Here is a 15,097-nt window from a genome sequence, read left to right on the forward strand (position 1 = left end):
GACTGTCTAGATTTGGTATTTGCATTGATTAATAAATTTGGGATTTTGGATACGCTACGGTATATACAACAAGTCCTCCGGCTGTCTAAGATTCTCTAAGTGTAAGATTTTGTATGAAAACCAGCAGGGGAGGATAAGAAGCTTCCCTGCTTTTGTGTGCCCACAAACTAACAAAAATCAAAAGGACCCCTCGAAAGGCTGTGTGGGCCAACTATACCGCCCGCACCCATTAACACGCAATACCAGGTCTCCCCTTCTTCTTATTCTAGAGACTTTTGTATTTTAAAATGTTTTTTTAAATATATTAAAATAATATCCTTTTTATTTTTTAAAATTTTATTTTTAATATTAACATGTCAAAATATGATCTAAAAATACTATAAAAAAATAATTTGAGGGGAAAAAATAAAAACTTTAATTTTTTTTCAAAATACAAAAAATAAGCAGCTCTTAAGCAATCAGCTTGTGGCACGGAGATTGGAGGATCTGGATCATGAATTGGATGATGATCATGTGCCATTTACAGAAAGCAACGTGATTTAACAACGCATGTTCTCTGCTGCGGTGAGATCGACGGTGTGGTTTTCTGTGAGTTTCCTCGATCGGCTGTTGATTTCTTTCACTTTTATTAATTGGAAATTAAATGATTTCTCTAGTGTTAATTCTCAATCTCCTGAGAGGTATCGCTAGAAATCATGAGAGATTCAGCCGTCCGACTTCTCCGAAGAAACAAAACCCAACCATGAACACAAATACATGCGCTATCTAGGATGTGGTTGATGTGGTTTTTATCTTATGTGTGGCTAGGTTTAAAGTATTTTTTATTTGAAAATATATTAAAATAATATATTTTTTTTATTTTAAAAAATTATTCTTAACATCAACACATTAAAACAATATTACACATTGAAAAAATAATATTTTTTTAAAAAATTAATTTTTAAATCCTATATTTTTTATAAAAGGATGTGCTTCCAGGGATTAGGTGCCGTGAAACCCTAAGCATTGTAATCCTATATTTGAATTTCTAATTTTCAACATTTTAATGGAGCTGTGAATGAATGATTACGTACAATCTTTCGTGAACTGTCTCGAGAAGTAATGAATATTCTATAAAATATACATATAATGAACCGTTATGTTATTAAAACCAACCGTATGGAGGATCTGATTGTAAGAATCCTTTTAACACATTGCCCATTAAGAATATGTTTAAACAATTCAAGAGACAGAATACACGAATTAAATGAAATTAGAGAGATTATGGTGACTAAATTGAAAATTAGCGGAAAGCTGCCCTAAATTAATACCGTAAAATCTCACAACAAGACAAAAGAATTAATCATTCTTACATACATTAATTGCATCACGTGGTTAGTATTTAGATTTATTAATTACAATCCAAGAAAAAATGGAAACAGGATTATGAGTGCGCTTCGAGGAATCTATATATATGAGATATGATTGATTCAAGAATGTTTGGGTGTGATCAGCCGGAGAGTTTATCAGAGTTACAACATTTCATGACTAGTTTAAGATGGTTTCAGAGTAAATATTGTTTAAAGTATTTTAAAATAATTTATTTTTTATTTTTTAAAATTTATTTTTTATATAAATAAATCAGATCCATGAAAATAGATGTTATATAAAAAATATGTTCGAGTTTTATAAATTTTAAAGTTATAAAAAAATTATATAATTATTAATTTTAAAATTTATAAAATTAATAGAGATACGAGATTTCCTTTAATTACCATGGTTAATAACAATGGTTTGGATCTCCAGGGTGGAGAAAAACACGACTCAATCGGCGTGGTTTTTTTATTTACTTTTATGGGTCCAAAATATGTGTGCGTGCCTTCAATTTAACGTAAACAATCTAGGCGATTGAGGGGCCATGCGATGGGTCCATGTGAAAGTTTTCTGGCATTCTTTTATTCCCAGATAGAAAGGAACACTTTTATCGTTCAACAGTTGATGACTTGAAGGGGGCCTGTAATCATCATCTGAACAAATCTACCTGACACTCCGTCACAGCCCACACTCGCTTTTTCTTTTTGTTATTTTTCCCTTTCTCTTTCTTCTCCGGCCATCCAAGCTACTTTTCCTTTACTGTTATCTACCCCCCTCCCTCCCCTTTGGTTTCCTTTCCTTAAAATATCATTTTCATGCGAGTAAAGACATCCTAGCAACTTTAATGATTACAAGCCTCAGATCTTTGACTGCTGTCTCTCTCAGGCCCTCGCCTTTTTCTCTCATGATATGGTTCTATTAATCATTACTAGCTCTCCCCCATTGATGGAGAGAAGGATGATCAAAATATATTGATCAGCAAGGGTTTTGCATGCATATATACTCTTGGCTCAGCGTTTGATCAGTGATATTTTCAAGGCTAAAATCTACTTCTTAATTTGGCCATCATGACAGAAACGAAACATGATTGGTAAAAACTAGCTAATTGACCACAACAACCAAAGTGGAATAGAATATATTTATCAATCCAAACGTAAGTCACTATCACCTTTGTTACGAGTTCCTTTCATTAATTTGTTTAGAGGGGTCTTTATAGTTTTTACGCCTCAAAAGTGAATAAAAGTTGAACTAAATTGTGCTGGCCAATTACACTGAGAGCTAGCAAGAGCGATGTAGCCATATATAAGGGCTTCAATAGTCTCTTGCCGAAAGATTCTTACTAGCCGTACTCCACAGTATTCATCATAACGTATTATATGTGTGTGTGTGTGTGTGTGTGTGTGTGTGTGGTAGCTTCACTTGAAAATTAACCCTTATCAACTTTGTAAATGAAGGATGCATGAAGGAGGAGCATTTGATTTGCACAAAAGAGATTCCAAACTCTTCTTTTTCACCAATAGGATTGCAAAATATATTGATTCTCGTAAGAGAAAAGAAAAAAGCAACTTGATCATCCGTCAAGCAAGTAGTACCCACATTTTGATTCTCGTATACAGTACTACTTACATAGCCTACCATATACCACATGGGTTCGATTCATTCTTTATTAGAGTTATGTTTCTTTTGTTTGTTCTTTTCTTCCTTTATCGAGAATGATAGTAGTGCTATTATGCTAAATGGACTCTAATTAAAACCATCCAACCTTTCACAGGATCTAGCTACGTGAAATAAAGCAAAGGAAAACACAGGGGCAGAGAGAGAGAGGATCGATGCCTGGGTGGTGAACTGATCATTTGTAACGGTGGAGGTAGTGGTAGATATCGATCCATAAAGAATAAAGAGAGAGATTCAAAACGTCGGCGCGATATCTAGCTGCCATGCATTTAGTTTGTGCATACAAAGACAAAATGTTCAGATTCTTCTTCCGTTTCACGTAATGCATTTGAGGCGTGGCTTTATAGCTGCCGTGGCTCCTCAGGGCACAAATGTCATTTGGACAGTAATTTATATTTTTTGTGTGCATCATAGTGGCCTCATCTATCCTTTTCTTCAATGTGACCCTTTCCCTAACCTGAACCAATATCAATACGAGTATACGACTGGGGTTCGAAAGGGACATTTGCATTAGCTAGGGAGGTATTTTGACAGGGAATATATATATGGCAAGCACTCTCGCTAGTGTATCTAATTAACGTCTAGTCAATGTAAGAATCTCTGGTAATAACTAGAAGCTGCTCAAAATATATATCCGCTAATTCTTGGATTTTAGCTAGATATCCAACTTCCAGCCCAATACCCATATTAAAAGGTAGACGAATCCCCGGCCCAAAAGAGTGAATGCCTCCTAGCTGAGGAGGTTTGGAGAGCTTTGCTTGGGAACGTGAATAGGAGTTTCTTTGACTCAGGTCTGATATATACCGTGGTTGAATACTATATAACCTAGCTGACAGTGAGATTGATAGGAATATTGGTAATGAATGGGCATTGTTATTTGGATGTGCTTTATGGAAAATCTGGAAACGACGTCCGTAATCAGGGGATATTTGGGGAAGGCAGCACCACAGCTGCGAACACCATATATAAAGCATATCCTTAGCTTGACTGGGTTGCTCGCAGATCGGACAATTGACTTCGCGGATTGTACTTCACATATATAAACCTAATTAAGGAAGTTAAACGTCCGGGTGTGGCAGTAGGTTAAAATTTTAGATAAGATTTTAAAATATAATTTAATATATTTTTTAAATTAAAGTTTTTTAAATTTGAACTTATATATGTTTATATTATTTTATATTTAATTTTTATCAAATAAAAAAAAAGATTCGAACTCGTGATTGTTTAATCATCAAGTTTTTAATATTATATTCAACTGAAAAATTTAAATTTTTAGATAAAATTTTAAAATATAATTTATATTATTATGTAACAATATATTTCTTTTTAATTTAAGGGTTTAGCGACGGTAGCTTGTGCACTTCTGTCAAAGCAGAACTATGGGCAGTAGTTACTGTTCTAGAGCTGGCATGGTCAATGGGAGAGACGGATTCTGCATTGGTTGTTGCACTCCTCTCAAAAGATTATGTGAAACTAAGCAGATGCAAACTCTGCCTTAATCACCAAGGCAAGAGAATATATATCTAGAGAATGGGATGTTTGGATTCAACATGCGTGCCGGGAAGCCAACAATGGAGCAGACTGGCTAACTAATTTCGGTCTAATATATATATTTTCCTTTTCTTTTCTTGAACAATATCCCAAACCTTTTATTCTCATCATTTTCCACCAATGTCTTTTATTTAAGCAGTTTTTCAATACATGGGTTAGCCCAAAAGCGTTTTTACCTTCCAACAATCTTGGCCCTAAATTTGATGGCCATTCCACAGTGACCGACAATTCCGAGAAAAGGTCTCGAGATACCATTGGCCCAAAATAAACTAGGCTTCATTCATGCTTGGGCCTCTCTGTATTTGCGGCTAACTGCAAGGGCCAGCCAGCGATAGATAGAATCGGCTGTTATTGTTTATCTTTGCTTCACCCTGTTCAGGTCGTTGAGGGAAGATCAAAGATGTCGATCCTGTGGGAGAAAAGCGAGGCATGGAGGTGGATAGTGAGGAAGACAAGAGACTCAAAGCCATTCTTCTTCGCATTCGCTACAGTATGCGGTGTCGTTCCAGGTGTGATTGGGTATTTCGTGATGCAGACCACCAACTCCCGCAACCCTGAGCTTGAAGCTCGCCTCCGCCAGAACGCTCGTCCCGATTCCCTTGTACGTTTTTTTTTTTTAATATTAGGGCAAACCACATGTATTTTTTCCTTTGATCTAAAGATTTTTAGGAATTGCCTACCTTCTGTGATCGGAACTCTTTTAATTTTTTTTTCTAGAATTTGATGCTGATGCCCAGACACATAATTGTAGTATTTATAAGCATATTAGTGACGAAAAATAGAGGAGAATCCACTGGAAATGCGTATACCGAAGGACGTGGAGTGTGTTCTTAGGTATTAAGAAAGCATGATAACCTTTTTTTTGTAGACAACAAGAAGAGCGGAAGGGTAAAGCTTCCCAGGGTACCTGCCTACTCCAATTAGCATAAAGTTGCAAAATAGTCATTGGATTGGGGAGGTAACTAGTAGTTGACAGATGCCGAACCTTTCATCTTGGCAAATGGATTTCACAATAAATGAATGTTGAAACCAAGGGCACAAAAATCCCATTTCCTTCTCTGATATTCTATGGTAAATTCTTTAGTGCAGATCATCTTTTGGAAATCACAGGAATATAAGTGCATAGTAACTGTCATATATGCGTAGGTTTGTTCCTCTTTAATCTCTGTCTTGTGTTCTAGAGGTTTATTGCCCTGCAATCTTGGATCATGGTTAAACAATCTTAAACTTTTTCTTTGATTTAAGCTATGTTAGACTTATTCTTTTCAGATATAAATTTGTACGTTCGGACTTGATTTTAACTGGTTTCAGTATTGAACTAGTTCGTATAATGTTAATTAACGGGGGTTCAATTCTACAGTCAATGTTGAAAGCATTTTCCATCTTCGAATGGAAATGCATGTTGACAGATTTTTCTTGCTTGAATTTCTCGATCAGATGATGGGTAAAGTTAATCGAGAGAGACTGGCAGAATACCTTGGGGAGCTGCAGCGGAAAGAGGATACAAACGATCGCTATGTAGCTGCTTTAAGAGGGGAGACATTGACAAGAAACCCACATTTGAGAATTCAGCCAATACCCAAGCTGGATAATACCCAAGCTGACGAGCAGAAACTTGATAACAAACAAAAGAAGTAGATTAGTTGATGGTTCTTGCTGATGTAGCACTTTCTATATTTGGTATGTTAATGTCATGGCTGGACAGGACATGGAAAGCATTGTTTTTTTTGTCTTGCTACGCAAAAGCTTTTGGCCTGTGTTTTATTTGGAATATTTCTGGGTAAGTAGGTTTTTCTTATACCTGCTGGAAATGACAACGAATTTCATATCATATTGTCTCTAATTTGCTTTGGATTTGCTTCTTCACACCAAATGCTTCTCTGCAATTAGCAGTTTCTTGGTAGTTCATGGAGGATGATGGTGTTAGTGCCTGGGCTTGATTTCGGGCCTGGCATACGAGATTTGGAAGGAAGTGACATGTTTTATGCACGAGAACATCATTTTTAAGTTTTTATTGGCGGATAACTTGTATTCAAGCAGCCAGGGTGCAGTAAATTGCATCGGAACAAAAGTAAAACTCATTGATGGATTTCTCACATTGCTTCTACCTGTTCCTGTCAATTTTTTGGTTTGATGCTGGCAAGGATGCAGATTGAAACAGAAATTCATATAACCTAGACTGAAAGCATTTGGGCACATTCATAACTTAGGCTGAATTTTTCAAAGCCCCATGGACCCCTTGAACTTGCGGTTGGTTAGTATGACTGGGCGCTATCCCAACCCCAGGATTAGACTTGAGGAGGTTAAAAGCAGTGCAGTGGTGGCTTTTGACTTGGCAGATCGCTTCCCAGATAACGCCGAACCATGATATTAATTGACGCTATATACTTAGTTCAATTAACAATTTATCCAGACATAATATATGCTGATCATTATTGCTGAGCAAAGTTATTTCACATCTTGAATTCTAAATTAATCGGTAAACAGAAGTTCTAACAAGCATTCTACATCAATTTAAGAAACAGAAATCTGTGTCTGCCTTCGCACTGGAACATACACTAACAGTCAAGAAGGCAAGGGAGCCAAATATGTAAGGTTCAAAATACAATTTTCTTTCATCCTGTCGTTAAGAAAACAGCTTGATTCTGCTGGTGATTGGCTGGCGGCATATCGGACAGTCAGATACTCTTGATCCACAGTTTCTACAAGTCTACAACCAACCAATTCTATTAGTATCATAGCAAAAGGGTTAAGAAAACCAAAGCAGGCAATGTTTGGGGAGCAACTCACCATGTGCCCACAGCCAAAGGCCAAGTCCTTTCCATTATTCAGGCAAATAGGGCAGGTCTATATTCAAGTTGGAAGATAGAAAAACAATTATTTAGAAAGCTATAAATTATTGACGAGATATAGCGTTCCAGAAAGAACGACAAAATTACACAAAAAAATATTGCCAAACCTGGGTTCTTTCATCCAAGACTGGAGAAGAAACATTGGTTGGTTCACGATATGGTACTGAACGACTTGAATACAGCCCTGGAGGAGGGCGTGGTACTATTTTCTTTGCTCTTCCCATGGAACGTCTTTTCTCCAAAACCCATTAGTATAAATGAGCAAACACGTAAAACCCAAATGGATGGCATGCAGAACAAAGCGGTCTATGCAATAACAATGCGGGAAACATAGAAAAATGGAAATCCTTCTATATCTGTTTAAACCAACCATTTTAATCCTTTCCCGTATTCAAAACTAATCATTGCTGACCAGTTTTAGAACTAGCTTCACTGCTAGAATGCACTTCTTTGTTTTTAAATTCTCAAAGCATTTTCAAATGCTGGCAATGCAGTTCTGGTAAAAAATGGAACAATGAACTAAGAAGTTTACAAAACCTACCCAATGACACCAAACTCAACGGCTGCTTTATACTGGAAAGGAATCTCCATCAGGGCAGTTAAAGCAAAAGCCGCTTCTTTCTCTGAGAGCGTTGCCTTTTTTGCCATAATTTCAGTGAAATTAACGAACTGTAGACAATAAGAAAACATGTTCATAACATAAAGTGCTAGAATGCATGTTGGATTAAAGAAGAATATCAAACTGCATCAAACCAAACATTAATACTGTTATCAGAATACCTGAAAATTGTCAAATTTACGATGTGGGATTTTATCATCAAATCTCTTCATGTCTTCCCAAGGTCCATCACCAACTCCAACAAGAATTATTGACAGTGGATATGAACTGGTTAAGAATATCATGAGGTCACATATAGTAATGCATAGTAATCGCTTTTCATAAAGAATAAAAAAAGGTATACGTTTCAGTATAAACACCATTTTCAGGCATTGTTAAAATCCAATGATTAACAAGCTTTTTCAGAACCACCATAACAATAAACGTGAAAAGGCTGGCACCCTACCCGCTAAATTCAAACAAGTCTAAGCATGTGATTAAATAATATGCATATATCTTTAAGGCTCAACCTTGCGTCAACAATTGCCTTGATTGTTTGCTCTTCTTGTGGACTCAGTTCTCCATCACTTGAATTGTCATTTCTTGTGACCTTCACGATAAAGGAGAATATTACTTAAATTATAAATGCATCCAGGCATACAGAAACAAACAAATGCAAGCACGCAGAGAGATCTTTGAACTCAAACCTGACCATCTGCAATGATGATCAATACATGATATTGGCCTTTACTTTTTTGAACAATGTCTATGGCAGCCTCAATCACTGGTCCGTACGAAGTTGGCCCTTAAAACAATAACATACATCTGTGAAGATTTATGTGAGTCTTGAAATAAACAAAAGACAAAAATCTTTATAGGTGTAATGTTTAACTATGACTCTCCTTAAGAAACCAAATTCCAGCTTCAAATATACAAAGAACAAACCTGAAAGTCGCAAGTTTGGAACAATCTCTTTGTAGCATGCCAATACTTCCTCAAAACCATGGCAAGGTGAATGGTCACCGTGAAAGCTAAACACCTCTTGATCATGAGTGGTGGCTATGTGAACAAATAGAAAAAAATCAATTCAACAGATGAACCATTAGGAGCAAAACTGGAAACGACATTGTTAGAATTCAAGCTCCAGGGACGGGACTTACCATCACCAAAGCCAAAACAGGGAACCAAGTTGTCTTCATCAAAGGGAGCCATAGTGTTTCCAATAATAGAGATGGCTTTCTCATATGGATTAGGTGTGTCTCCAATGACATGAAGACAACGATTATTGAACGAGACCTCGCCTTTAAAATGAAAATCAACACAGTGGCATCCATGAGAGATGAATCAAGACATAAACCAGTTCAAAGGAACACAAGCAACAGCGTATGCTTTAAATAGCCATGTTATAACGGTTCCATTCCTAAAGTTTCTAAAGGTCGGTCTTTCATCTTTTCACTCTTAGTTCCACTTCATGGAACTCTCGATTCCAAATTCCTGAATAACTGATAAAGTAATACACAATGTTTGTAGTGCAAAATCGTGCGCAATATGATCACTTCACTTGCACATACCTGTCCATTCATTGCTTTTAGTGAAATCAATTCCAACAATGAGATTTGATGATTCCAGGCCAGCTTCCCTCAGGGCAGTTGTAACCTGTAAAATGGAAAAGCATGTTAGTAGATTGCGAGAACTCGACCAAGTAGCCATTGTGATTCCTACACTGAATGAAGCGACAAATTTCTGTAATTGGAATTTGGAAAGACGTGGTGTTGCCGGTAAATGATTTCCACACTAGCCAGTGTGCAAGGCAGAGTGATAAAAACAGCAATGTATGTAAATAAACAGGAGGCATTGTTGACCAAGATCATGGACATCCATTAATCATTCGCTGTTGCGTTTCGTGAACAGACGACAAAAGCACAAATTGGGACTCCAACCGTTGCTTTGATCAATCAGAACTCTCGTGACCCACGTGGATGATGGATCACGAGACCGCATTTTTACTTTCATTTCTTTCTTTTTACAACTGTCCATCCGTGTTTTAAAAATTATTTATTAAAAAAATAGCTTAAAATTAATTTTTTATTTTAATATATTAATATTAGAAATAAATTACTTCTAAAAAATATTTTAAAAAACATTCATTATATTTTTAAACAATAAAAAAAAATCCAGCTCAGGATCTCATGACGCAGTTGAGGAGAAGTTCTTGCGTGAACCCATTTACCATAAGCTTATTCTTAGAATGTTCCTGACTTTGTTTATCGGGAAATAAATAAAAAGTTAAAGTATCATGTCAAAACTACAAAGCATGTTTAATATTTTTTATTTTTTAAAAATATTTTTTATTTAAAAATATATTTAAATAATATTTTTTAATTTTTAAAAATTTATTTTTGATATTAACGTATCAAAAGAATTTTAAAATAAAAAAAATTATTTAAAATAAAAAAAAATTATTTTTTTACAAAAATCACTTTAAAAAAACTTATTTATACATTTTTTTTCCTTCTTTTCTATAGGAGAATTTTAATACTTTTACTAAGGTGCTCCGTAATAGAAGTATTTGAATTTAAAAATGGAAATAAAACTGTTAAAAATGAAATACTATTTCAATTTTTGAAAACTTAAAGTTAGAAAAAAGATTATTTTTTTACTTAAATACAATATCTTTTTTTGTCCATGAAAGTAGAAAAAAATTATAAAAAATTACTTTTAAATTTTTTTTAAATCTATACTAAATACGAGAACTGTATTTTAAAGCTTTTTTTATAAATTAATAGTATTTTTTTTTCTTTTATATAAAAACACTATTTAGCAAGCCATGTAAAAGATTAAATTTTTTATTTATATTTTTATATTTAGTTAGTATTATAAATTTTTTTATTATGAACATAATATAAATATTTTTTTAAGTTAATAATATTATTTTTTTATAATAATTTCAGATTTAAATAAAATAAGATGAATATCATGTATGGAATAAAAAATATGAAGATGATTTTTATATATTGTGGTTTTTACTTTTTTATAAAAAATAATTGTAATATTTATTTTTTATAAAACAAAATAAATGAACATGTTTTTGTTTTTTTAAATATAAAATATTGTTTTATATTAGCGAAGACCCCTGATCTTGGAAAGGAGTGCGCAAATTGACAAGAAGATCCCTTAAATTAGGCAAATTGACTAAGAGCATCTCCAAAACAATATAAATATTAATATGGCATTTTAAATGGTATAAACATGGTTCTTTTTTGTATTGAAAAAAAAAAGAGAATTGCTTCACTTTGTCTTGGGGTTTGAAATTATATTTTTTTCACATAGTTGTATTTAATTAATTTATTGTTTGATTGATACCACTTTATTAGTTTTTTTTAAGAAATATGCATGAATAGTATTTTTAAAATAAAAAAAATCATTTTGACTTTTCTTTTATCATTATGAAAAAAAGTTAAAAAGAACACTTTTTTAAAATTGATATTTTTTTTGCCTCCGAGATGCTCTAAAAGGCATTCGTTTGTTATTGTGGTTTATTCCTGTATTTTAAAACAAAATAAAAAAAATATTAATTTAATATATTTTATTATTTTGATATCATACTTAAAAATTTTTTAAAAAAATATTTTAATATATTTTTAAATAAAAAACATTTAGAAAAATAATCTCTATAAAATGTACACTTGCAAACATGCCCTGAAATCACAACAACAAACCAAACAAATTGTTATTGAGTTGTTGTAAAGAAACCACTAAAAGAAATATACTTATTCCTTTAATTTCTAAGAGAAAAAAAATCCTTTTATAGTCTATTCATACAGTTATTCATTCCAAAAGAAAAACATCCCCAGGGCTTTAAACGAAAAGAAATAAAATAATTAACCAAGGAGGATAATACATGCCTGTTCCAGGGAAGAAAAATTATCAGGGATGAAACGATATTTCTGCTTGATAGATTCTTTTTTCTCGAATCTGGAACCCTTTGGTTGACTGCTCCTTCCACGGCCATAACATCCTTGCTTAGACTGGGCATCTGAAAACACCCCGCCCATATCGTCTTCTTCGTTCAAGAAAGTGACAGAGATGAGAGAATATATAGAGAGAGCAAAAAAAGCGATAGTTTACGGGAGAGATCGTGGAAGACACGGAGTGGGTTGTTGCTGGGGGCAAAGGAGAATTGATGCGCCGTGTGAAAGGAAAAAGTTGAAAGAGATCAATTAATGAACTTGCCGGTGTTTATTGGCCAGATGCTTGAAGAAGCTAAAAGGTTTCTGAAGAAGAACGATTGCATGGAGAATATATATATATATGAAAGGCGCAGCCAAACTGCTATAATCAATCCCTCTGGTTTCTCCACTCCATAACAAACCACACTGTGTATTTATAGACTTGGTCCAAGATTTTATTTAACTCAAGACTGGGAATTTGTTAGGTGAATTTCGAAACAATAGCATCATTTTAGATAAGAAAAATAAATAAATAAAAATCCTAGGAGTTAACTCGGTGGAGAGTTATACGAGTCAAACTTTAAATATATTTGAAATAAAACTCATTTTATATTAGATTTAAAAATCAACTAATTACCCAGTCGAAATCATTAATTCTAGTTTAATAATAATGCTAGCGATATCTGGGGATCATTGAATCTAGTTTAATAATAATGTTAGCGATGTTTAGAAGTGTTGGGAAGTATAGTATTAGTTATTGTTTAAAGTGTTTTTTTTAATGTATTAAAATAATATTTTTTTTATTTTAAAAAAATTATTTTTACCATAAAAATATCAAAACAATATAAAAATAAAAAAAATAATTTTTTTTAAATATAATTTTACCCTTATTTTTTATATATACTATTGAAGCTCAAATAAAATATGTGATAAGTGCTGATTCCATAAAACGTACGGGGCATGTATAATATAAATGCCGAACATCAAAAGAAAAGAAACGAGAGTTATACATGTCCGTTCTCGCTCTGGATAGCGTGGGACTGCGAGATGGGATGGCCGATCGCACGTTTTGCGTCTTTTCTTCGGTAGGAGATGGTCGAGACTCGGCAGATATCTGGCCCAGTAGCACGAGAAGCGCTGCTGGAAGATCAGGAAACTGGCCAGTGGTTTCAGGAACGATACCCTTGAGATTAGAGGTTGACATTAAAAAAAAACAATATCCAAAAGTCAATAGTTACCTACGGAGACTTTCGCATTGCGCAGTCGCTGCGCTTAGTCTACGTGGTTAATTGAATCCTTCTATTTCTTTTTTTTTTTTATTATTATCGTGGGTATCCGGCCAGCTTGCTCGCACCTCGACTAATCCTTCTATTTCTAATTTGATGAATCGTGTCTCTATCCTTGTCTTCGTTTTCAATTTGGAATCCTCTGCCAGCCCACCTCTCCCCGTTGGAGACGTCATGGTGTATTAATTGAGGCTGAACCATGCACGAAGTGGCTCCAGATACACGTACGACACTCGTTACCTGCTACCTTGTCAGGCCTCATATGCAGCCTTGATTTTGAAATAATAAAAGAGACGATGAAAATTTGAAGCTGATTAAAATTAGATTCTTGTTTTATGCAATTGGTTGAACTCTAGTTAAAGTTGAAGGTAAAAAAGAATGTTCTCTCTCTTTCCACGCCACCGCTGTCAAAAGACCGTCGTGAAAGATAAATGAGAGGATCGTGAAAGGCCGTCGGCGGAATGTGGGTCATTTTTCGATTTTGAAAACGTTGTCGACTATGGGCTCCAAATGTGGCTTGATGGTGGTGGTTCTGCATGGTGGCTGGTAGAGGAGAATTTGTAAATGGTTGATTCTCTCTCTTTTAAGCAATGGATGATTCTCAATCGAGGTGAATTTGATGTGAATATGTGTTTGTGCATCCTGCTTGGGACATATTGCAAGGCGAGATCAGAAACCCTCTGTTTTTCATCAATGAGCTTGGAGTTGGGATTTATGAGATCTTATTCTTGTGAAATTTGCCTTGGACATTGATATTTTTCCAATAAGAGGGCGAATGGTATATGCATTTAGGAAGAAATACGCAATTACTTTGCTACACCTCAATAAAATCAAATTTTACTTTACCTCCATAAAAAAAATAGCAATAAATAAAAAAAATAGAGATTGAAGTGAAAAGATTAAAGTGGGTAAAATTAAAAAAAATATATACAATTTTATAAATCACTCAAAATACAACAAATACTAATAAACTGAATGACTGATTTGAAAATCTTAAAGGTCAACACAAATATCAAGAAGGAGAGAGATATTTGATGAGAAAAAAAAATGATCATTAATGTTAAATTGAACCCTTTCTATTCATATGCGTCGTCTAAAGGTTGAAAAGACGCTGTGACGAATCGAACATTGTCACGAGAAGCAGTTTTTTATAGTCAAATGATGGTTTACGCACCGTCCAAATAACGTGGGAGCCACCCATATATAGGCATGTGCTACACATACACTTTTTTTAAAAAAAAATTAATATCTTGTGTTTATTAAAGTACTAGACTGTCTTTGACCAACTTTATTGCAGCAAAAAAAAACACATGGAAATAACGAAAAGGCATCAGAGTTGGTTTTGCAAATTTTGTCTTCAATTACACCAAAAGTCATTTTATTGTTTTACAAAAGAAAACCACGTCAAAGCCCCTTTGTAACCAGCTTGTTTTTATTTTTTAAAAGGATAAATATGTAATTTTATTGTGTTAAAAAGATAGAGAGACCATTCAAAGTTTACTTCTATAAAAAAAAATAGGAATTAAACTAAAAAGATTGAAGAGGGTGAAATAAAAAATAACATATAATTTCATAAATAATTTAAAATACAGCAAATACTAGTAAAAAGAAAAGGGACTAATCGCAAAAGAAAAATAAACTAAATGGTTGGTTTGAAAATCTTGAAAATCAACGCAAATATTAAAGAGGAGAGAGAGCTGTTAAAGAAAAAAATGTTGCTAATGTCAAACTGGACCCCTTTCATTAACAGGCACCGCTTAGGAGTTGAGAGGATGTCGCGGTGAATCAAACGTTCTCATGAGAAACAGTTTTTTATGGTTAAATGGCGGTTTA

At 34.0% G+C, this 15,097-nt stretch overlaps 2 protein-coding genes across 2 annotated transcripts; one reads left to right on the forward strand and one right to left on the reverse strand.

The window, feature by feature from the left end:
- The first annotated feature begins 4,895 nt into the window (after nt 1–4,895).
- On the forward strand, nt 4,896–6,409 carry LOC133704597 (uncharacterized). Its single transcript, XM_062129472.1, has 2 exons — nt 4,896–5,179; nt 6,016–6,409. The coding sequence occupies exons 1-2, from the start codon at nt 4,979–4,981 to the stop codon at nt 6,214–6,216; spliced, it is 402 nt and encodes a 133-aa protein (XP_061985456.1). The 5' UTR covers nt 4,896–4,978; the 3' UTR covers nt 6,217–6,409.
- A 573-nt stretch (nt 6,410–6,982) lies between these two features.
- On the reverse strand, nt 6,983–9,990 carry LOC133704942 (E3 ubiquitin-protein ligase RGLG4-like). Its single transcript, XM_062130008.1, has 10 exons — nt 9,600–9,990; nt 9,189–9,329; nt 8,974–9,087; nt 8,736–8,833; nt 8,559–8,638; nt 8,211–8,316; nt 7,972–8,099; nt 7,538–7,661; nt 7,369–7,425; nt 6,983–7,288 (listed from the first exon to the last, which is right to left on the reverse strand). The coding sequence occupies exons 1-10, from the start codon at nt 9,736–9,738 to the stop codon at nt 7,205–7,207; spliced, it is 1,071 nt and encodes a 356-aa protein (XP_061985992.1). The 5' UTR covers nt 9,739–9,990; the 3' UTR covers nt 6,983–7,204.
- Between the last annotated feature and the right edge of the window lie 5,107 nt (nt 9,991–15,097).

Source organism: Populus nigra, chromosome 10 (assembly GCF_951802175.1).
Source record: "Populus nigra chromosome 10, ddPopNigr1.1, whole genome shotgun sequence".
Classification (NCBI taxonomy): Eukaryota; Viridiplantae; Streptophyta; class Magnoliopsida; order Malpighiales; family Salicaceae; genus Populus; species Populus nigra.